General features: G+C 56.1%; 1 protein-coding gene across 5 annotated transcripts in view; it reads right to left on the bottom strand.

Annotated features, from left to right (window-relative positions):
- SMOC2 (SPARC related modular calcium binding 2) overlaps positions 1–23,916 on the bottom strand; it is a 167,956-nt gene that overhangs the window by 6,746 nt on the left and 137,294 nt on the right. For 3 of the 5 annotated variants that reach the window (XM_023254609.2, XM_023254613.2, XM_023254611.2), the window contains 2 exons: positions 5,875–5,971; positions 3,918–4,192 (listed from right to left, as the gene is read on the bottom strand). In XM_023254609.2, coding sequence (XP_023110377.1) covers positions 3,918–4,192; positions 5,875–5,971 — 372 coding nt within the window. The remainder of the gene's footprint in view (positions 1–3,917; positions 4,193–5,874; positions 5,972–23,916) is intronic. The other 2 variants (XM_023254610.2, XM_023254612.2) reach the window with 1 other exon arrangement.

Here is a 23,916-nt window from a genome sequence, read left to right as displayed (position 1 = left end):
CTGACCTGCCTCAGGTGCCCCTCCCCATGGAAACCTCAGGGAAGTTGTCCACGTCTCCCCCATTCCGTCTGCCCCGACTGACCGTGGTCCCCGTGTGGCCCTGCGTGTCGTGCTGTGCCCCTTCTCTTGGGACCGCGTGTCACAGACTGTCTTCCCCATGGCAGCGGTCTCCTGCCCTGTTGGCCCTAATACACCTCAAATCCTCTATCAATATACTATGTTTTGAAACCACAGGATATTTAATCGATTAAGGAACTCAAACCCAACTCCAAAGGCCAGCACTAGTGTTCACAGGGAGGTGGGATTTTGAGACAATTGCTGGTCATCACCAACCAGGCATGTGACCTTGGAGCGCCAGCTTCCTCGGCGCCCTGACCCCTCCAGGTGAGGGTCTCTGGGGGGGAGGACGACGGCGGTCCCTCCTCGGAGCAAAGCAAGGGCCAGCGTTTGCAGAAAGACCACCTTCCCATCCTGTCTCTCCCGCAGACGGCAGCCTTGGCTGAACCACTCGGTGGAATCCTCTAGAAGCCGCAGTTTCTCACGGGTTTGCCCAGACGAGGCTGTTCTCGGGGACGCGCACAGCTACCGTTCCTGCCAGGCGGCACTCCTCTGGCTGAGTCAGGCTGAGACTGCTGGACGCTCAGATGCCCCCGAGCCCTGAGGCACGACGGCAGCTCTCCAGGGCTCCATCCCGACACCCCGAGGGCTGCGCTCAACATCACTCCCACCGAGACGCCCGCCGAGCTCCTCAGCCAGAGCCCGGTGCTGTGTCCCGGGTCCGCCGGCCACGCTTTGCACGCGCCACCATTCCTGTGGCTCCCCCGGCTGGGTGCTTTCTCTCCTTTCCTGTCAACTGGAACGTCCGAGGCTCAGCTTCTCTGTCCGCCCCTTAGTTGACGGCAGACGCTCGGCCATTTGCTGAGTGAACGAACGCGCGAATGAAGGGCGTCACCCCCAGAGAAAGCAGCCCCAGAAGGCGATGGGGACAACATCACCGTGAGGTCGCCGGCCCCCTGGCTGGCTGCAGGTGATGCTTTCACCTTCCCGGCGCGGGAGCTCACGCCGCTTCGGAAGCCGGGCAAAGAGCGCAGAGACGCGGGGCCCGGCGGGGATCACCTGGAGCCAGACCGCACCGGGTCACGGCTGGACACGAAGCGCGCACGCCCCAGGCCCAGCGCCTCCGCAGACGGCCGGTCACGCCGTGCACTGAGCCGCGCGGGTCGGGGAGCACGCGGGCTTCTCCGCGGGAAGGCAGAGCTGTGCGGGTGGGAGGGTCACTGCCTGACCCGAGGAGACCCTGCTCCGTCTCAGAGCCTGGGCGCTCTCACCGCGCTCATCCCTCACTTCACGGGGGTGCCCGGAATCTGTGGCCCGCACGGTGCGCCTCAACGGACGTGCCGCCACCGGACCCTCAGCTCCAGATCCGCGGCACGTATCAGGCCACCAGACAGATGCCGAGGGGAGGGCTCCCTGCAAACAGTGGGCCGGTCTGTGCGATCCGGAAACGGGCGACGCAGAAGATCCTAGAAATAGCAGGCTGCACACGCGGCTGATCCCGCACTTAGGTCACTCGTGGCAGCCACAGGACCTGGACACGGGTTCCAAAGGGAGGCGGCACCACGCCCATCCGGCCACGGCACACAGGTCACGGGGTGGGTGCCCTGGTCTCTCCCCGCGGGAGCGCCACGGAGCGGAGGCCGACAGTGCCCTGGTGCCGCAGCCGTGGGGTCGGGTGGGCCCTGCTGCCCCACCGGCTCCCGTGACGACCCCCGAAGGCCTCCGAGTGGCCCCGGCTCTGGCATTTCTGGCTAGAACCGCACAGGGTCCCTAGTTTCCAGGGGCCCTCGGGGAACCGAAGTCGAAGACAAGGTGAGGGACGCGGCGAGGGCGGCTGTTCCGGTCCAGGAAGTCACAAGCAGCAGAGAAGCACCAGAAAGGACCCCGAGGCCGCAAACAAAGGAGCGGGGGTGGGGGCTGTGCTGGTGCAAAGGCCCGGAGGCGGAGTTTTGGTTTTCACACCAGTGCCGTCCGGAGGTTGCGGGCCGGCCTGCGGTGGGCCAGGGGGCCCGACAGAAACCGCAGCCCGGGCAGGGGCGGCCGTGAGGGTCTAACGCTCGGTGCTGGGGCCGCTGCGCAGGGAGGACGGGGTGGAAGCCGGTGCCGGCTGCGGAGCCCCGGGAGACCCCCGACTCCGGCTCCGGCGGTGGTGACAGTGACAGTCGGGACGCTGTGGCCTGCACGCCACCAGTCGGCACAGCCGGGAGAAGAACAGCGCCTGAGCTGGTTGTGACGGGTCATGAGTCCTGTGGGCTCTCGTGCAGCTGGCTCGGGGCCACTGCTGGCCTGGCGCGGGTCGCGACCGGGGTGGCGGGGTCACTGTCCCGCTCGCGTGGAGGCCGCACTCCTCCCACTGTGCCCTCAGACACGCGGGACACAAACAGACGGACCCAGCCTGGAGCCTGGTAGCTGAGTAGTGTTGGGGGACCCTCGTGACAAGGGCTAAGGGCATAGGGACAATAAGACAGAAGGGAACCGTTGCTTCTGGAAACCTGCACGTGGCCAGCTGCTCGGGGCTCCGTGTTCCACAGCCGGGCTGCAGACACAGGACTGCTGAGCCTGGCACGACAAACTCAACGCTCGTCTACTCCCTGCCTTGACTTTTCCTTTCTTTCTTTTTTTTTGTTAAATTTTTGGATTTTTTTTAATGTTTATTTATTTTTGAGAGAGAGAGAGAGAGAGAGAGAGAGAGAGAGAATGAATGGGGGAGGGGCAGAGAACGAGGGAGACACAGAATCCAAAGCAGCTCCGGGCTCCGAGCTGTCAGCACAGAGCCCGATGTGGGGCTCAAACTCACGGACTGTGAGATCATGACCTGAGCTGAAGTCGGACGCTCAACCGACCGAGCCACCTGGGCGCCCCTTTCTTTCTTGTTTCCACATAAATCCAAGTTAGTTAATATAGACTGTGATAATGGTTTCAGGGGCAGAACCCAGTGGTTCATCGCTTACGCACGACACCCAGCGCGCATCCCAGCAAGCATGCCCATCACCCATCTAGCCCATCCCCCCACCCACCTCCCCTCCAGCAACCCTCAGTCTGCTCTCTGTTTTTAAGAGCCTCTTATGGTTTGCCTCCCTCTCTGTTTTTATCGTATTTTCCTTCCTTTCCCTTATGTTCGTCTGTTGTGTTTTTTTAAATTCCACACAGGAGTGAAATCACATGCTATCTGTCTTTCTTTGACTGACTTACTTCACTCAGCATGATATTCTCTAGCTCCATCCAACTTGGTTTCCTGCTCAGAGGTGTTACTGAAATTGGTGACCCTCCCCGGCACCCACACTGTGCAAACGAGGCCATTAAGTCCCACTCGCAGCCAGCAGGCAGGAGGTCCATGCATCCTGCCCGCCGAGGGTGCTGGGATCTACCCACCGCGGGGAATCCTCTTTCTCCACAACAGCTGGTTGGTCAGGCCAGCCTCCGACGAAAACATACACTCGACTGGCAAAACAGCTAAAATAACGTTTCCAGCCATCACAATACTGGGTCTGCATAACAGGAACTACCGAACTGCTTACAAGCCGGCCTGAACATCCGGTGGGAGTCGAGATGCGGTCCCCGGATTTGCACCTCAAACACAGGACGACAGGACACGTTTGGAAAGCCGGCCACCGCGGTCGGAACAATAAAACACTTGTCTTCACACAACACCCAGCTCCTCCCCTTCCAACCGGCTTCCCTCAGATGCTTGTGGACGATTTGCAGTCATTTCTACGGACAAATGAGCTACACGTAAGAGGCACACGGTGCTTTTCTTTCACCCTCAGACCAAAGGACAATCTACCCTCGTAAGAAGTCGCGGGAGCGGGCGTCGGGACCCGATGCGTGGCAAAGCACAGAACAACGAGAAAGGCTCTTACTGGGGCGCTTCTTGGCACTGGCTTTACCTTCTTCTTTCGTCACCCCCAGGCAGCCCATCAGCTCCGGCACCGAGATGGACTTGTCATTATTCACGTCGCAGTACTCGACAAACTTCTTCACGCACTTTTTGGGTTTTGACTTTTTCCGAAGGAACCTCTTGAAGGGCTTGATCTCCTTTTTGCCAATGTCCCCACTGGAGTTCTTATCAAGTAGTTTGAAATACCAGTGGACCACTCTCTCCTCTAGCGTGTGGCTGGGGTCGGGTTCGGAAAGCCTGCAAGAACACACAAGGGCGTCAGGAGCCGCGGCCACACCGCCGTCACCGCCCCGCCCCTGCCCGTCTACGGAAGGCACACCGTGCGCACCAGCCCCCCCAGAGGGGCGCCCTGCCCGTCACTCCCACGGTGCCGGCGCCTAAGCCAGCAAAGATTCACCGTTCCATATAACGGGGTTTAAAAACAATTTAGAGAAAGGGCTTTAAAAAATATTTCAAGTTGGTTTCAAAACGGCCAACGACACAATGAATTTATGCGTGTGAATTACACAGTTGGTGTCGGCCAAGCGTTTGAAGACAGAAGCCCCGGGTCCCAGGTTCGGTGCTCCGTGGGGTTGGCGGGTCAGCTCGCACATCCATGGCCCTACAGACACTGGGACCCCGAGGCTCCTGACTCCTTTAAGTGTGACGCACAGGGATACATAGCACTTTATACCACAGGGACACTGCCGGATGCAAATAAAAATACATCTTGAAGTGGTAACCAGACATTTACCCTTGGATTTCAAGAAAAGTTTGGTATTTTAAGATCTAGGAGACAAGACACTCAGGAGGGAGGCCAGCACTCTAAGGAAGTCACCACGGGAAGATTCTCCCTTGGAAAAAGCTCTTCGAAAAAAGAAATAAGTTACTGCTAATTCCCAGGGGGACGCAGGGCTTGCCATGCGACGTCCAGGCAGCGCTGGGAGGTCCCCTGGCGCCTGCGGTTACTTGTGGGGAGCACACGGCCTCAGGACGCTCCCAGGAGGGCGCGGGGAGCACGGCCCGGAGCCCCGGAACCCCGACCCCCTGCGCGGCACCAGACCACCCGCGTCCAGAGTTTCGCAAGTCACCGTGAGCAGTGTCAGTGTGAAAGTGCCACCGAATTGGACACTTGAGATGGTAAATCTTACGTATTTGGGTTTTTCTACAACAGACACATGGTATTTTGAAAATGTGAAACCAAACACCTTAATTCAAACTATGAAAATCGACTCGATGGCTCTGAAATGCAACTCCAAGGCATAAAGCCGTTGGAACTGGGGCCCCACTTTCCGTTCCTCTCCCGCCTCCCACCTGCCATGGCCTGGTGCAGCCACTGGAAATCCCAGGTTCTGGCTCGACCCACTGTGATATGTGAGCTCCGTGAGCCCCACAGGGTTCCCCCTCTGTCCCCGTGAGCCCTGTGGGGTCCCCCCTCCATCACCATGAGCCCGCAGGTCCCCTCTCTGTCCCCGTAGGCCCCGCAGGGTCCCCCCTCCATCACCATGAGCCCCTCAGGGTCCCCTTTCCGTCCCCATGAGCCCCGCAGGGTCCCCCTCCGTCACCATGAGCCCCGCAGGGTCCCCCCTCTGTCCCCATGGGCCCCGCAGGGTCCCCCCTCCGTCACCATGAGCCCCGCAGGGTCCCCTCTCTGTCCCCATGAGCCCCGCAGGGTCCCCTCTCCGTCCCCATGGGCCCCGCAGGGTCCCCCCTCCGTCACCATGAGCCCCGCAGGGTCCCCTCTCCGTCCCCATGGGCCCCACAGGGTCCCCCCTCCGTCACCATGAGCCCCGCAGGGTCCCCTCTCCGTCACCATGAGCCCCGCAGGGTCCTCCTATGCTGACCATGCCTCTGATGCCTCACGGCTGCACCAGCTTCTAGCCGATGATCACCAAGGCTCCTCGGACCCTCACTGACCCTCCTCGGACCCTGCCACGTACCTGCCGGAGGAGGGGTCAGACACGGCGTGCACCATGTCCGTGGACAGCGCGTCCAGAATGCTCGTCAGAAACTCATTCTTTTTGGCACCCGGACAACCTAAAAAAAGAAAGTCAGCATCTTTTTTTTTTGCTCATATTTCACAGAACCCACAGAATAGAAGAGATCTTTCCCTGTGATGAAAAGAAATGTTTATGTCTTGGAAATCAGTATGTCGGGATACCTTGGTATCAGTGAGCTCATGTGAACACATGGCAACACATATATTCATGTGGGGTCCTGATTTTTGTGAATGATGGCATCTGACACTTACCAAGTCACCCACGGGACTCAGAGATCGCAGGCACTGATATCCACAGCGGCAGTCCCGGGCGGCACCCCTACTGGCCAACACTACGTACGAATTCCTGGTGCCTGCGGTCATCGGGAAACGCGCGAGGTCCCTGCTGGAGACGGACGTGGCCGGACGCCTGTCCCGGTGGGCCTGGGGGACCCCACAGGCGCAGAGTGGCTGGCTTACGGGCAGCTCGGCTTCCCTCAATCTATTAACCCGCAAGACATCGCCTAGCGGCAGCCCCCTTCTCCACCCTCACATCACTTGCAGCTCCCCGGCCCCGCACCTGCCGCACTCCGCCCCATCCTGTTCTGGGACAAGGACAAGAGCCGGGCCAGGTGCGTCCTTTCCGGGCTCTGGAGAGGTCAGAAGACTCGGCCTGGGTCGGACGGTGGTGCAGTGGGACGGCCGGTGAGTCACTCAAAGACCAACACGTTATGCGGTTAAACACACCCTGGTTTTCCTTTTGACACTGGAGTTGTGGTTATTATTATGCAAGTATGTGTTGGCTGCCTACAGCAGGCATCCATTCAGGCCTGTCTGCGCTTCATTAAGTACACGTATCACAGAAAAGATGTGAGTCCTCACGGGGGGGAGGGGGGGAGGATAACAGTGAAAAACAGCGGTATTATTCCCCTTTGACAGAACCAAAAAACTAGATCCCACTCCATAGGGAAAACACACACCATTGAGAGAATGTTCCTTCTCAAGAAAACATCATGATCTGCTTAGCTCTTCCGTCTGGGGGCTGCCGGTGAGTCGTTCGGAAACCCAGGGAGCCTCCCGCAGCCCCCGCACTCCGGCTGGGAGGACAGGGGCCTCGAAGGGGGCGGTTAGGAAGAGAGAGAGACAGAGCACGAGTGGGGGAGGAACAGAGAGAGAAGGAGACACAGAATCCGAAGCAGGCTCCAGGCCCCGAGCTGTCAGCACAGAGCCCGAAGCGGGGCTCGAACCCATGAACCGCGAGAGCATGACCTGAGCCGAAGTCAGACGCTCAACCGGCCCAGCCACCCAGGCGCCCCTTTGTAAACTTCATTTTAAATAAAGAAAATAAGAAATGCATTCATCTCACAAAGACAAAGCCACCAGACCTGCAAGACTGTCCTCAGGCACACTGGGTCCCACGCCGTGCACACGTGCTCTGGGTGAGGTTAGCTGGATCACACACACACACACACACACACACACACACACACACACAGTCCACCTGCAGATAGGAGGTCCTGCTCATGCTGCTGCCCTTCCTCCACAGACACTGTTGAGGCCCCAGGAAGGCGCTGGGCCTGGTGGCCGCAATCACCTACACAGAGCGAGCGTCCCGAGTCCCCGCCTCAGCCGACAGGACCACAGAGTCCTGATTTACCCCAGACTCTGGGAGCACGCGGCCACCACTCCGAGGGTAACAGCTAATGAGACAGGAATGGGGGTGCCACTCCCCATCAGTGGGGAAGTGGGTTTCACCGCGACGAGGGCTCGGGGAGCACGGTCCCACGATCCCCGCGAGTCGGGGCACGGGCAGGACCGCAGGTCACTTAGACTGAGGGGTGGAGGTGGGGAGGCTCCGGAGAAAGCAGCCGGCCTGGGTTTGTGGTATCTGCGCGGCGTCTATCGCGGTGTTCGGGGGCTGCTTCTGAGAGGACTCCCCCCGGGAGCAGAGCGGAGACCCCCCCCCCATCCTAGTCACCCTGGGATGAGGGTTGCCACTGGGTGATGGGGGCTGCTGCTCAAAGCCAGTTCTGAAACAAAGCAAATGAAAACGCAAAAGGAGAAGAAAAAATTGAGAACCACTGAGCAGATTTTCCTTGCGTGGAAGTGACAGAGGTACAGAATGGAAATGTCACCATGAAGCGGACCAGATCTTGGAAATACACGAAAGCAGCAACAGGCCTGACACAGAAGCAAGGCGCCCCCAGACCTCGGGGGCTTCTGCTGGGAAGACGGGTGGTCTCTGTGGGGACAGGGCGCCGTGACCCGGACAGACACGCACACTCCTCGGGGACAGAGCCACTGGTCGGAAGCAGACAGGCCAGGGTGGCAGTGAGGGCCGAGACCTTCTCAGGGGCCTGCAGACTGCTTGCGGGGCCAGGGCGGCGGGGAGCCCTGGGGGGCCACGTGCCGACAGGACGGCCACTCCTGGCCGGGCCCTCGCTCCTTGGCTCGCCTCCTGCTCACCCTGCACGGTGGCCCCTGGGGCGGCTAGACGGCTGCCCTAGATCTCGTGTTGTTTAAACCACAGCCTGCAGGCTCCGCGACGTGACACAAAGTCACACGGGGACAGCTGTCCGCACGAGTGAGCTCCCCCGCGGAGCGCAGGGGCGGCCCCGCAGGGAGCAGGCAGGGCGAGCGTCCTGCTGTCCACAGGCACACAGCTAACAGCCACTTAGAGAAACATCGCAGGGAGAGGAAACTAGACTGCCCTTTGCAAAGCCGGAAGAGAATGGCTGCACCAATTTGTTTATGAATCTGTGGCCAAACAAAGCCTACAGCTTAGCCTGACGATGCTGTTGATCCTGTGTCTATCTGCAGAATCCAAGTAAAACCCTCGGGGCTCAGTGCGATTTCCGTGAAGACGCTTGAGCACTAATCCTGGTTTGGGGCCACAGGGCCGGGCCCCGGGCTCCAGTGCAGCCGCGGACGGGCCCAGCCAGCCGCCCCGTCTGCCGCACGCACTGGGGGCCTCGGAGCCTGGTTTACACGGGGACACTTGAAAAACCATTTCATTTGCTGACTCTTAAGGTGAACGCATTCTTCGCTTTCTATGAAATGTCCTTCTTTTAAACAATAGGAGCTTTTCGTATAGATAGTGCTGCTATAAACACGGGGGTGCGTGTGTCCCTTCGAAACAGCACACCTGTATCCCTTGGATACGTGCCGAGTCGTGCCGTGGCTGGGTCGCAGGGTAGCTCTATTTTTAGTTTTTTGAGGAACCACCACACTGTTTTCCAGAGCGGCTGCACCAGTGTGCATTCCCAGCAACAGTGCACGAGGGTTCCCGTTTCTCCGCATCCTCGTCAGCACCTGCTGTTTCCGGAGTTGTTCGTGTTAGCCATTCTGACACGCACCCCCAAGTTTACAGCAGCACCATCGACAATAGCCAAAGTATGGAAAGAGCCCAAAGGTCCATGGATGGATGAACGGATAAAGAAAATGTGGTGTGTGTATATATATATATACACACACATACATATATACATATATACATACACACACACACACACACACACACACACACGCACACACAATGGAGTATTACTCGGCAATCAAAATATCTTGCCATTCAATCAAAATTGAAATCTTGCCATTTGCAACTACATGGATGGAACTGGAGGGTATTCTGCTAAGTGAAATTAGTCAGAGAAAGACAAAAATCATATGACTTCACTCATATCAGGACTTTAAGAGACAAAACAGACGAACACGAGGGAAGGGAAACAAAAATAATATAAGCACAGGGAGGGGGACAAAACAGAAGAGACTCCTAAATACGGAGAACAAACTGAGGGTTGCTGGAGGGGTGGTGGGAGGGGGGATGGGCTACATGGGGGAGGGGCACTAAGGAATCTACTGGAATCATTGTTGCACTAGATGCTAACTAATTTGGATGTAAATTTAAAAAAATAAAATTTAAATAAATAAACACATAAATAAAAATAAATAAAAAATAGCTTTTCATATAGAAATTAGAATTTCTTCTTTTCCCTTTTCCTTTCAAATACAAACATGCATCTTCAGGATGCTGCCTCAGTCACATGCAAAAACCGCCCTGTGCATTAAGAAGCATTGACGTCCGTCCTGCCACCTGGCTCGCTCGGGACTGCCACCAAAAGGAAGCAGGATGATGGAGGTTTCCTCGGACATCATCAAGAGAAAGCATCACATGACGACATCCATATTTTTGGACCCGTGTCAGCCAACACTGACACCCGGGTGCGGCTGGGCACTGACCAACAGGTGACTGCATGGGCTTCTGGGCCAGGGAAGTGGAAGGGGCCAGGCTTACTGACAGGTCCTGCGTTTTTAAGTGGCCTTGCGGGGTGGGAAGTGTCAGGGGTGCCGACACGAATTGGCTTTCGAGCATCTAACAGTGACTGGAAGGAAGTTTTGGCTGCCTGCTTTTATGTTCGTTATTTCAAATGTATAGGAAACTGATGTAGGCGGCCATTTATAAACACAAGAAACAGGGGCGCCCAGGTGGCTCAGTCGGTTGAGTGTCTGACTTAGGCTCAGGTCATGATCTCACTTGACCGTGAGTTCAAGCCCCGTGTCGGGCTCTGTGCTGACAGCTCGGAGCCTGGAGCCTGTTTCAGATTCTGTGTTTCCCTCTCTCTCTGCCCCTTCTCTGCTCATGCTCTGTCTCTCTCTGTCTCAAAAATAAATAAAAACATTAAAATAAATAAATAATAAATAAAAAATAAAAACAAGAAATAAAGTTGCTTTGATATCGTTTAAAACACAGACTCTGGCAAAGCAAAGAAGGAAACGTCACACACGCTGATGCTCGTACGGAGCAGAGACGCTTGGGAAACTGTGGCCCTGGGCTGCTGTGAGGGAAGGAGGGCAGCAGGACGGGGGAGGACCCCCCCAAGGCTTGCGGGGTCCCGGGGGCCACTGGAAGAAGCTTAGACTTTACCTGCAGGGAAACCAGCCTTCGGGGGGGTTTATAGGATGACAAAATCCAGCTTATGGTCTTCAAGTGTCCCACGTGCACTGTGGGGGCCCAGGCGGCCAGGCTTTGCCTGTGGTCCAGGGAGGAGCTCAGGGGGCACCAGGGAGGAGGCAGTACTCTGAGGGACCCGGCCTGGGTTAAATGGGCCTCAGTCTACACAGCAAGTATGCAGAGAACGTCCTTTGCAGGACACGGGCTTAGGTTCAGTCCTGAAAGCCCATCTGTCCTACAGAGGGACTCAAGGCTCTGTCCTGCGGCCACAGCAGGAAGTGAGGGTACGACCCGGCCCTGGGTCTGAGCGCTGTGTCGAGACAAGGCGTGAGGCACAAGTCCCCTGCCACCGAGAAGCACCTCCTCATTAAGACTTTTGCGAGGCCCAGGCCTACTCACCATTGTTCAGTCCACACTGGAGGCCACCAGCAAGGGCCTACCCGCAAACACAGCCTTCGGGGGACAGCACGGAGCTTTCCAATCTTTGAAATTTTTTTAATTTATAATTTTTTTTTACATTTACTTATTTTTTGAGAGACAGAGAGCAAGTTGGAGAGGGGCAGAGAGAATCAAAAGCAGGCTCCGGGCTCTGAGCCGTCAGCACAGAGCCCAACGTGGGGCTTGAGTTCACGAATTGCGAGATCATGACCTAAGCTGAAGTTGGATGATCAACCGACTGAGCCCCCCAGGCGCCCCAAGTTTATTTAAATTTAAAGACAGAGAGAGAGAGGGAGAGACAGAGCGTGAGTAGGGGAGGAGCAGAGAGAGAGGGAGACACGGAATCCGAAACAGGCTCCGGGCTCCGGGCTGTCAGCACAGAGCCTGATGCAGGGCTTGAACTCACAAACCATGAGATTGTGACCTGAGCCGAAGTCAGATGCTTAACGGACTGGCCACCCAGCCACCCACGAAACTTTCCAATCTTAAGATGAAAACAAAATCTCGACTCTTACGTACTGACTCTAGTTTTCCTATCTTCTCTGTACTTATTTTATATATTTATTTTCATATTTCCGTATTTCCAACGTTTTCTCATTATTCTAAACAAAGAGTTTCACAGGCTGGCGACTGTGCTCTGATCAGTTACCATGACATGTGCTGGAAATCGGCACTGGGCCAGCGCCTGTGGGACTCGAGGATCAGAGTCTCTGAGCCCAAGCAGGGCAGAGGCAGAGAGAGAAGGAGACAGAGGATCCGAAGAAGGTTCCCGGCTCTGAGCTGTCAGCACAGAGCCCGACATGGGGCTCGAATCCACGAACCGTGAGATCGTGACCTGAGCCGAAGTCAGAGGCTTAGCCCACTGAGCCCCGCAGCGCCCCTAGAGAAAACTTTCTTAAACTACTAGCTCATTTATTTCTACTTCCAATAGTTTGCTCCTCGTTATTGCCTCTTTCATATCCTGTGTGAGGAAGTGAAGAAAGAACACGAGCCTTAAGCACGAGACAGACCGCCCGTATGTGTAAAAACTGTGAGCCTGTGCAAGTCCATCCTTGACTGTCACAAAAACTAAGCTTCCAATCTATGAAGTGCTTGTAAATCGCATTTTATAGCACCAACGACCTTGATGTGATTGCAAAGAGCCATCACTAAACTCCTCACCGGAAGAGAGCGGGGAAGTGTTTCCTGGCACCGTAAGGCTGGGTGAAGACAACTTCTGTCACCTTCTTCATCGCTAACCAGCACGTGGCAGCCGTGTGGAGCGGGTGCCGTGAGGGGCGCCGGTGCGGGCAGGAGGGGGGCCGCCGCGGGGCAGGCTCGCGGCGGGCGCAACCACCCGACTCGGCCCTTCTCGCGGCTTCCCGGCGCGGGACGCAGTCCTGTCAGATGGCAGCGGCAGGGTCAGGGGCTTCCTGACTCGGAACGAGCAACACAGATGTGCCCAGGTGGCAGCCTTCGCCCTCTGTCCCGAGCCCTTCTGACACGTTGGGAGCGCGTAATCCCTGCATCCCGCTCCGCTTGAAACACCCACGCTGCTCTCCCGACCTTGAGCTACTGTCTGGAACGGCCTGGAGTTTGGAAGCCTCTCCAAAACACAGCCACTGAATCTGTGCTTGGCCAAGAACAGCTAACCCGGACAGCAGGACACACGGCCGATGGAGGTCCCCCTGTCCCGTTGTCCTCGTCGGGCACACAGACACAAATATCCACTTTGTGCCTTGCAGGATCGGGCACGGGCGCCGTGCTTCCTGCACGTTACGTCTCCCAGCGAGACACTCTACGTCGCTGAATATTCGTCCTGCCCTTTAAGTTCTGCATCACCTGGACCATGGACCACAGAGGGAGCCTTGTAAAACTCCAGAGGTCTCTGACCAGCCCCTTGGCACCTGAGGGACGCAGCTCTCACCACTGACATAGAGGGGGCTCAGCGAGCTGTCGCTGAGGGCCGGAGGGGCAGCCCCCACTCTCCGGGGGCCAGGCTGTCTGCTCTGTGGCCGCAGGCATTCACCCCGCACCTGGTGGCATCGGGCCTTCACCGCAAGTCACTGAAGCAGGGCCCGTGCTGCCAGGGGACGTCCGAGACGCGGGAAGCCACGGCTCCCCGCCGTCAAATATCGCAGAGCCCGTTCTGTAAAACCACAATAAAGTCATGCCGAAATCATGCTCGTAAACCGACTAAAAGCCACACGCATTCTTTACGGAGGCGAGAGAAACCAGAAGCGAGGCCGACCGCGTGCCTGGAACTCAAGCAGAGGCTCCGGACAGCCCAGCCCCGGCCGGCCTGGCTCTGACACGCTGTGCAGGACACTCTCCAAAGCACCCGGGGCGCCCACACCCCTGCCCAGCGCTGCCCCAGAAGCCGAGCCCTCAGGGAAGCGGCCGCAGCGGCCAGAGCGTCGACGCTGGGTCAGCAGCTGCCCTCTCTTCCAGAACGGGGTATCCCCCGACAGACAGCCGAGGGGTGGGCAAGGGTGGGAGCGCGCCGAGACCCCTGCCCGCCCCTAGGTCCCCGACACCCTCGGGAGAACGTCCTCGTAGCCGCGGCCGTCGGCGAGCCGATGTCATCACGGTGCACTCGGCCCGCGGGTCTCCGCTCCGTGCGCGGGGCCCGGGGCTGAGCCGACTTACCGACACGGCGTCAGCCCGTCCCACGGGAACCGCGGCCACCTTCCCCCTGCGCCAATGAGCACGGTGCACCACACTGCCGGGCGGGGGCAGCGCCGGGCTCCTGAGTCCCGGGCCCGACCTCAGAGCCCACAGCTGCGACCACGGAAAAGGCGCCCCCACGGGGCCGACACGACGGGGCCTCTGCTCTGGGGACGGGCTCCACGCCTCGGCGGTTGCCGCTTCCCCGCACGGTCCCCGCCCTCCCTGCGCCTCCCGCACGGAGCCCGGCCTCCCGCTCACCTCCACGGCAAGTGCCGTGCACCGTGTCCCGTGTTGTGACAGCCTCGGCACTTTCTCCCGTCCGGCCGATTCTGCAATTACTGTTGAATGGATCCCATCCGGTTGTTCACTTTCATTAACGGAGGTCGAGTCCATGCAGACGAGGGCCACGTGTCCACGTTCTCGCAGCCCAGTCTACACCTCAGAGCGGCTGTGGGCTGGCCGCTCAGCCGGGGACCTCCTTCTCTGGCTTCACTTTCCTGCCATTTCTGAGATGTAGGCTTTGTCCCCAGGAACGAAGACATGGGGGGACCAAACCCTCTGGCGCATGTCTAACGTGGTTTCTGAAGTTTTCAAATGTCAACAGATTCCGTACACATTCTCTCCTCCACGTCCACGTGACAGACAGAACACAGCAAGGGCCCCAAAGTCCATTTCCCATGTCACCTTCTCCCTCTTATTCCCCCAGGAGAGCCGACACACAAGGAAAAACTATCCAAAGGAGACAAATGGCATCACTGTGATTTATGTTCTCTGAAGAGCCCCGACGGGATCAGCCTGTTGCTCACGAGAATGCTCAGAAGACCGTGCGAACGCCTCACGGTTCGGAGCGGCCTCCGTTCCGAGGGGAAGATGGCACTCAATGCTTGGCCCCCCCCCAGGATTCACCTGGAGCCACCTTTTCTCACTTTGAGCAAAGACAAGATGACCTCTCTTCAGGTGACAGAGGTCAGTGACTTGCAGCTTTGGGGTCAAGGTGTTAAGTCAAAGGACTAGGGTCAAGGTCAAGTGAGTTCTGCAGGGGCCACGAGACCTGCCTTCAGCTCTCTCATTTTCAAAAACACCCTTGCGATGGCACGAACGGAGAAGGACACTCATGCTGAGTGAAACTTGGAAATAGCACGAAAGTACGGATGGGTTGTAACAGGCTACATAGGAGACTTTTAAAAATCATGACTCAAAATTATCTTGGGTTCCGGACACTGAGCCAACCCCAAGTAAGGTGGAAGGCTCGCGGTGTGTCTGTGCAGGTACAGGCTGGACGGCACCGTATACAGCCAGGGATCACGGACTCTAAACGCTGAGCTAAAGACCCATGGCCACCCAATCTTACCCACCAGCTGGCATGGAAAAGCCTTCAGTCTGGCAGGGCACAGAGGAAGGGGACAAGACACGAGATGGCACTTCTATACTTGGCTTTTGGTTTCGTACTTAAGTTTTTTTTTCTTTTTAGAAAGAGAGTGAGAGTGTGTGCACGAGCTGGGGAGGGACAGAGAGAGAGGGAGAATCCCATGCAGGCTCCACACCGTCAGCACGGAGCCCAACGCGGGGCTCCGTCCCATGACTCTGGGATCGTGACCTGAGCCAAAACCGAGAGTCAGACGCTCAACCGACTGAGCCACCCAGGCGCCCCTGGTTTGGGACTTTTAAAAACAGTATTTCACAAATAAATTGACAAGGGGAGAAAAGTTACTGACGTCTGGCACTTACACTGTGAAAAATCTGTTCCGGTTTGTATGGCTAAAAGTTTGCAGAAACTGACCTAATTAAGGACCTACTGGCTGTCGGAATGAACTATCAATACGGGATATTACTTCCCGTATGCCTGAGTTAAGTCATTAACTATTAACCAACTCACCCAACCGTTAATCAGCTAGGTGTCACAAAGCCTCCCGTCATTTCAAGAACTCCTATGAAGGTGTCTGAAGATTCTGGAGGGTCTGTTTTAGTTCATATTTAGGAAGCGTCAAGTCTGGAGATGCTAAGAGGGGCACGGTGTTCGTGAATGATTTTTATGATTCACATTGATCTCCTAAGACTGTGTTTGCGAGCCAAGGTCTAGTTTGGTAGCTGGAGAGAGGCTCTGTCCTTCTCCTGGTCTGCCGTCCCACCGACCCTGCCAGCAGTTATGGGCCTGGCTCGCGAGGCTGTGGCTCCAGCACAGGATTTCTGGTAAATGGCAGAATCTTTGAAGAAAAGATTACACACACGCTTCTCCCTTGGAGCCACAATCAATGACTGTAACTGGAAATCCTATCTTCCTTAGAAAACAGCCTAACAGTACGGTGGGCTAGGAAAACAAAAACAAAGAAACCACATCACTTTCTGTCTTCCTTGAATATAAAGTTCTTCCCAAACACATGCCTTAGGTGTATTAATTGTGAACCCGTAATTTGTACTTGTGCCTGGCTGCTCCCGGAGCTCACCCCCACCCCTGAGCAGGGTCCATTCTCTGCCTACTCAGTGCTGCCCCTTTTTAGTAAAGTAGCTCAGGGGTGCCTGGGTGGCTCAGTAGGTTAAGCATCCAACTCCTGATCTTGGCTCAGGTCAAGATCTCATGAGAGATCTCCTGGGATCCAGCCCCGCGTCGGGCTCTGTGCTGACAGCGCGGAGCCTCCTTAGGATTCTCTCTCCCTCTCTCTCCACCTCTCTCTCAAAATAAATAAATGAACTTTAAAAGAAAGTAGCTCAAAGCTTACCTTCTTCAGGAACACTGCCTAGTTCAGCAAGCATGAACTGCCTTCTCCTCTGTATTCCCAATGCCTGTAGCAGCCATATGCCCACTGGGACTGCGCCCACCGGGACCATGCCCACTGAGACCACGCCCGCTGGGACCACACCCACTGGGAACCAGACCCTTCGTGCAGCTCATCCCCGGGGCTTCACGAGTGGGTTTTGCTGTGACAGCTCTGTGTTGAGTTTAGGAAATCAAGCCATGTGTGTTTGGATTCTTTCTACTGTACCACCTGTGACAAGGCGGGGCTCTTGAAGGAAACACCCGAGCTGGAGACGAAAAAGACGCTCCCCCAACAAGTCGTTTATCCAGATGCCTGATCCGGAGGTTCTGAGCAGTGAGGTTTCAGGGCAGACCAACCACAGGCGTGGCCTGGTCTCACATGCTTCCCAAAAGTTGACCACACCAAGTCACCTGCCACTTTCAAGCGAATGACTGAGCTTTGACGAGCCACATGGGTTAGCTTCATGACCACTGGAAACACCTACACTTCAGCAGGGCTTTAAAAACGGCCATATGGAAGAGGTGAGCCCAGCATCCTCCTATGGAAAGAGCCTAAATGTCCCCCAACCGATGAATGGATAAAAAAATTGTGGCTTATATACACAATGGAATACTACTTGGCAATGAGAAAGAATGAAATATGGCCTTTTGTAGCCACGTGGATGGAACCGGAGAGTGTTATGCTAAGTGAAATAAGTCATACAGAGAAAGACAGATACCATATGTTTTCACTCTTATGTGGATCCTGAGAAACTTAACAGAAGACCATGGGGGAGGGGAAGGGGGAAAAAAAGTTAGAGAGGGAGGGAGCCAAACCATAAGAGACTCTTAAAAACTGAGAATAAACTGAGGGTTGATGGGGGGGTGGGAGGGAGGGGAGGGTGGGTGATGGGAATTGAGGAAGGCACCTCTTAGGAGGAGCACCGGGTGTTGTATGGGAACCAATCTGACAATAAATTTCATATTAAAAAGAAAACGACCATATGGAGCCATGGAACGATGACAGGCATTAAACGCGGCACGTTGAATACACGGGAACGGCTCCTCCCTGCACCCCCCAGCCTGTCCAGCTGCCCACCGAGCAGAGCGTCTGTTTAATAAAAGGTCTGAGCAATCATTTCCACCTCCTGAAGACTCTCGGGGTCCCCAGGGCTACCGCACAGACAGTGACATGCCCTGCAGGGTCCCTCTTGCGGAAACTCGGGCTGAATGACTTGTGTATCGTAAACCCAGATGGATCAGAATTTCCCAGATGACAAACAGCGATTTAGTTAACGCCTGGGAAACGCGCACTCAGGGAGCCCGTTGACACCCGTGATGACCCCGGGCCCAGAACCCAGAGCCTTCTGGCGAGCAGAGGCCCTGAGAGCCCTGTGTCAGAAGGGACCTGAGGGCTTCTCCAGGCCCCCCCCCCTCGGTTTTTACATGGGAAAACGAAGAGCAGACAGAGGGAGCATGTCAGAGAACAGGGTGCACCCCACCTGACATCCGGGGCATGTAGCACCAGGCACGTAGGACGGGGGCACCTGCTCTCAGCAGGTGCAGACACCGCCGCCCCCCGAGGCTGAGGGCAGTGCCCTCGTGACCCGCGCACACCTCGCTGATGGGCCTGCTTCCCACCCGCATCCCAGCTGCCCCGGGTTGGGAAGCTGGAGCTGCCCCTCCGAGCGGTCTCTGCGGGACGAGCGCCCTGGATGAATGCCCTCCCCACCGGGCACTCCGCGTGCGCACGAGGGCGGCTCCAGGGAGCCGCGTGCAGAGCTCAGAAGGCAGTTACGAAGGGCAGGACGAGGCCAGGGTGACCCCGCTGAGGACCCGACCTGTGGCTTGGGGAGCTGACCACGAACCCTCTGGAAACCCTACCAACTTCACAAGCACAGGCGAGGGGGCGAGGACTGACGGACGGGAATGCGGGACAGCATCATTCATTACTGGACCGCACCTCTAGTGTCACGTTTTCAGACGGAGGCCGTTTCTCTCAATCACACGCTCTGCTCCCTTCTTAATACTGAACTGAAAGCGGCTTCCTGTTGATTATCTCCTACAGATTTTCCGGAGGCTGGGCCCGTAGGCGGCCACACGGAGAAACAAATCGTTTCATTTTGGAATGCAGTGCTTTCACTCGATGTTTCAATGCGTATTTTTTTCCGGGTTATGTTAATTTAAGGCAGAAATATCGCCCACAATCCGATATTTTTATTTGAGAGGTAGCCACAGATGGCTGACGGTTCTCCCCGGAGGGTAACTGGATTTTATCGCTCTGTTTCCAAGAACGGTTGCAGGCGCTTTGTTTCCTCAATAGATGGTGACAGAGCTTGAACGGGCAGTGTGCACACTCACCTCATGGCCACGCGGGACGCCCCTCGCGTGGCAGTTAATCACAGCCACACGTCCACCACGGTGGCGCCCGCTGGACACCCACAGCTGCCCTCCCCTCGGGCCAGGACCACGGCCCGAGGGCCAGAGCCTCCCGCGAGGCCTCACGGCGACACAGCAACCCATCGGCCTGGGAAATCCTCACCGGACCCCTTGCTTAGATGGGACGCCACCGCACAACGAGCAGAATCGCCCGATCCTACGCTTTGCGTTAAGAAACACGTTTCCCTCGTCAACATTATGCCCACGATGGTAGTAGCACCAAGCACGTTGGGCGAAAGCTGTCTTTCTTAGGACTCCGGGCCACGTCTGTCTGCGCCCTTTGCATCTCTCCTCTTGTAAAATGTAACAAAATCAGGAGACGAAGGCTACAGATTTCACAGGACAGCACAGATGAGAAGTGGTTTGGGATCTGTGTGTTTACGTGAGCACGGATTTACTACCGAACTCCCCAGGATGCTACAGCTTGCCAGACTACACGCACCGCATCGCGGTAAGATTCAGGTGTAAATGAATGAGAAAGACGTCAACACAGAGACCAAGAGTCATGGTAAAGAAGGATGGCAGAAAGTAGACTTAGGCCGATGCAAGAAGGCACATTTGGGTGGATGGAGCCACGCGTTTGAAAGGAAGGTCCCCCCGAAAGGAAACACAGCATAAACCAGACCATAGGGAGACACAAGGCCACTTGCTGAGTCTGAAACGAGAGAAATGCTTCCTGTGCCTCACGGAAGGGCCCCGTGGTGACGGCGGCCGGATACTCGCCGATGTCCTGACGAAGAACACGGCTTCCAAGGACTACTTTTACGAGACACGCCCGCTGCGGGCCGCAGCAGGGCCGGAAGCTGAGAAGCTCTTCCCACGGCAGGCAGGAGAATTGGGTGGTCTGCACGGACAATCACCTCACCACTCGCCCGAAGTCCCCGCGCGAGAAGATCAAAATAGCGTGGATTTCTTCCGTGCACGTTTTCTGTTTTCTCAGGGTCTGAGAAACTGAGCTCCTCCAGATGCTGGGGGCCTGGATTCCATCTCTTCTCCGAAGTTGGTTAAATGAGGAACTGTTTGCTTTGAGAATCACATCAGTTAGGAGTCTGGCCATAACACACGCTGGCTAGAAGAACGTTCTTTACCTACAGAAGTCGCAAGTCAAGATTCTCCTCACAAAGCAGTCTGGGGCCACTCAAGACCACGGACCTCGGTGATCAAGGTCCCGAGTTTCCGGAGCCAGATTCCCAGCCTGCAAGAGGCTGGGAGCTGGCATAGCCACTACTGTGAGTCCCAGCACAGGTGCTGATTCTGGGGACCCCCTCAGATAGGTAGGTCGTGAAACACGTGTAGGTAACACGATGAGTGTGGCTGTCACCTAAGTTTGCTGACTATACACAAGCAAGTGGTAATGCTTACTTTCAGAACGACTAACCTACAGCCCTTCTTTGTGGGCAGTAATTAGAGAGTAGGGACCATTGCCTTTTATGGCCCCGAACGGTGCAGACTGCCGTAGAATGCCGTAGCCAGCAAAGACGGAGCCCAAGTGGCCACAGGCACGTTTGTGGAAATGTTATGGCCAAGTCCTATTAACTGTGTCTATTCTCATTCTTTAATAGAATGTACATAAAAATGCAGCTGTGTCCCAGACGTCCCTGAACCACGTCGGGTAATCCGAGCCGTGCCTGCAGAAACCTCTCACACATGGCCAATTATTTCTAAAGAGGGAAAAAGCAGCGGCTACGTAAGAGCTCAGAGGTTCTGAGTCCTTCGCTGGAGCCCGAGCCGCAGCGGCCTCACACCCGGGGTGCACCCGGCAAGCCCAGCACCAGCCCCTGAGCACGGCCGGTCGCCGACGTGGCCGGGCCACGGCGGGGCCGGGCGGGCTGTGCTAGGCGGACGACGGCTGGCCTCCCCGATGCTGGAGGGGAGTCTTCCCTCTGGAACTTGGACTTCTTCTCCTAACCAGCGTCAGGGACGCAGCTCTTTAATGCGACACGTACACACACTTCATCTCTGGTAGGCCCGTCGGAGCGATTTCTCCAATTACCAAAGTCACAGCCTCGATTTTTAGCGTTCTCAGCGAGGCAACTCTTGTCTTAACAACGCCTGCAGGACATGAAAGCCAGATCATGTCTTCACTCCAGTGCCTAAGAAGGGTGTGACAAGCTGTTAAAAGTGTAAACAAAGAATTCACTTCCTCCTGCAAGGGCTCCTTGCCTTCCGTGCTGACAAAACCCAGGGCTCGTGTGTCTGCGCTCTCTGGACCCACAAGCTGGCTCCCCTGACGGATTGACGAGGAGCCCTGGGCACCCTGCCCCTCGGAGACGCCAGGGGGGCTTGGCGGGCGGGCCACACCCATCTGCCTCAGGGCCGGGGGCCACGGGGGACGCAGATCTCAGCCTACCTTTGCTGTGTCCACCCTCTCACACTCACAAAGGAAAAGGAAGCTTTCTGGGAGGTGGTACATGAAACCAGGTGGCAAAGTTACGGCCAGCCAGTCGCTTCCTGTGTTTGAGCCTGCGCTCCGCATCGTCATTCAGCAAAGAAGAAAGAACGTGAAAATTATAGCCACAGAAGCCAACGCCATCATGAAAGGAAACTAAGAGCCTGATAACACGGACAAAAGCCGGACTTTCAGTCCAAGAGGCACCCCACACTGGCTGTGGGACCTCGTGCAGGCCACACGACCGCTCTGGACCTTAAGGTCCTCGCCTCAGAGCAGTGCCCGGATGGGCTGCTGTCCAGGCCAACGTCCTCTCTAGCATCCTGTAATCTCCGTTGGCTGGAAACCTGAACAGGCAGAAGGGAAGCTGGGTCTCTGGGCCCATCACTTGCCACGACCAGCCCTCCGAGAATGTGTGCGTCACGAGCCAGAGCTAGGGCGGGATCCCAGCTCACTTGGGGATGCTTAGCATCCTCAGTGGCTGCGAGGCCCCGGGTATCTCGCTACCCCTAGAAGCAAACCCTACGCAAGGGTCCCGGGGAAGAGAGGTGGGAGAACACGCAGAGACACCTGTGTTAACTTTGGTAAGCGGAGCCTCATTCCAACGGGGCACAGGTGGTGTTGGCCGTGGTGGCGGTGACAGCAGTCGGGGGGGGGGGGGGGGGGATGGTGGCGTGTGTGTGTTCCACGGCACGGAGCGATAATTACATTATCATTTATTTTGGTTCCTTTAGTCATAAACCACAGAAGGCGTTCAACAGAACCCACCTTACAACCAGTGTCATGTTATAAAGAATTTTGTTCTAGTAAAATCCCCGTGAGTGTGCGTGCCCGTGTGTGCAGGCACGCACACGTGGATCCCTGATGGCTTCCACACGAGCCCGGAGAGGCAGCTCACTGCACCACCGTGGTGAGGCCTGAACTATAGCGACTTGGGACGTTTCAGGTCAACATACGCATCCACAGCGCAAAGCGACCTGTCGTCATGGACGGCTCTAAAGACTGGCCGAGCGGACACACGCGAAGCTTCTGCACTCACACCTTCCGCGTCCCCAGTCAACGCTCCCCAGCACGAACGCCGGCGTGGTTCTTGGTGCTATCATGCTTTTTAGTCTTGGGCACCTCTGACTCACCATCCACAGCCCTGTCAGTGACGTCTTTTAATAAAAAATTCATTGGACAAAACCCGTCCAGGAGACCGTCCAAATTCCTTAATGGGACCTGATTTGAATCCTGCCAAACCTCAGGCTTGTTTTCTCCTTTTAGAGGATCACATGGCAACCTCAGTTTGCTTCACAAATCCAGCTTCTCTGGCTTCACGTATTTAAGGAATTTCTGTAGGAATGCCTCAGACGGCACCACCAGCAGATAATGAAAGGGATCACTGGATCCATAGTCCTTTATGTAAAACCTGAGCTAAGTCACTGACCAGACACAGGAGCTATGAAAATTAAACCCTTGTCTGTCGAGAGGGCTCCTGAAAAGATCACTCTTCCCCGTGTTCGTGAGGCCGGCTGTCGGGACGGTCATTCTTGCACTCACCCTGAGCGGTTCCTGCCTTCTGGAACTGTCCTGTGCTCAGAGGTGAGGGAAGCACTCTCACGAGTCCTGGCATAACAGCCCTCCCTGACTTCTCTCTCTCTCTTTTTAAATTTACTTACTTTGACAGAGAGCGGGAAAGAGAGCACACATGAGCAGGGGAGGGGCAGAGAGAGAGAGAGAGAGAGAGAGAGAGAGAGAATCCCAAGCAGGCTCCATGCTGTCAGTAAAGAGCCCAACAAGGGGCTCGATCCCGTGAACTGTGAGATCAGACCTGAGCCGAAATCAAGAGTCAGACACTTAACTGACTGAGCCACCCAGGTGCCCCTCAGCGGCTCCTTTGTGAAGGAAACTCTGTGTAGACGTGTTGATGTCAGAAACAATGCCATAAAGTAGAAAGGACTTTGAATTAATGGTGGGAAAAGAAGGACTGTTCGACTCTTTGTCGGCTCCCTTGACGCAAGGCAATCGCTTCACTTCTGTTGAGTTTAGATGTGAAGTGGCCAATCAGAAACCGTGCAGAAGTAGACTCTAGGACTGGTGCATTCTGGGAAGATAGTATGTGCCAGAAGAGTTGGTTCATTTCACAACAAAGAGTGATGGCAACAAATGACACGCTGTCACAAGAAGAAAAAGGGAGGGTCACAAGGAATTGAGACGTGCATAGGTGTCCATTTGTCTTTCTGACACCTGCTGGATTCCTTCCTTTGCTTCAAAAATAATTTCTTCGTTACAGAAATTACAAAGGCATGACTTATTCCTTTGCATTTGAATAAACAAATTCACCCCATATAAATAAAAAGTGGTGGGGCGCCTGGGTGGCGCAGTCGGTTAAGCGTCTGACTTCAGCCAGGTCACGATCTCG

This window comes from Felis catus, chromosome B2 (assembly GCF_018350175.1).
Source record: "Felis catus isolate Fca126 chromosome B2, F.catus_Fca126_mat1.0, whole genome shotgun sequence".
NCBI lineage: Eukaryota > Metazoa > Chordata > Mammalia > Carnivora > Felidae > Felis > Felis catus.
This window is presented reverse-complemented; position numbering and strand designations above follow the sequence as displayed.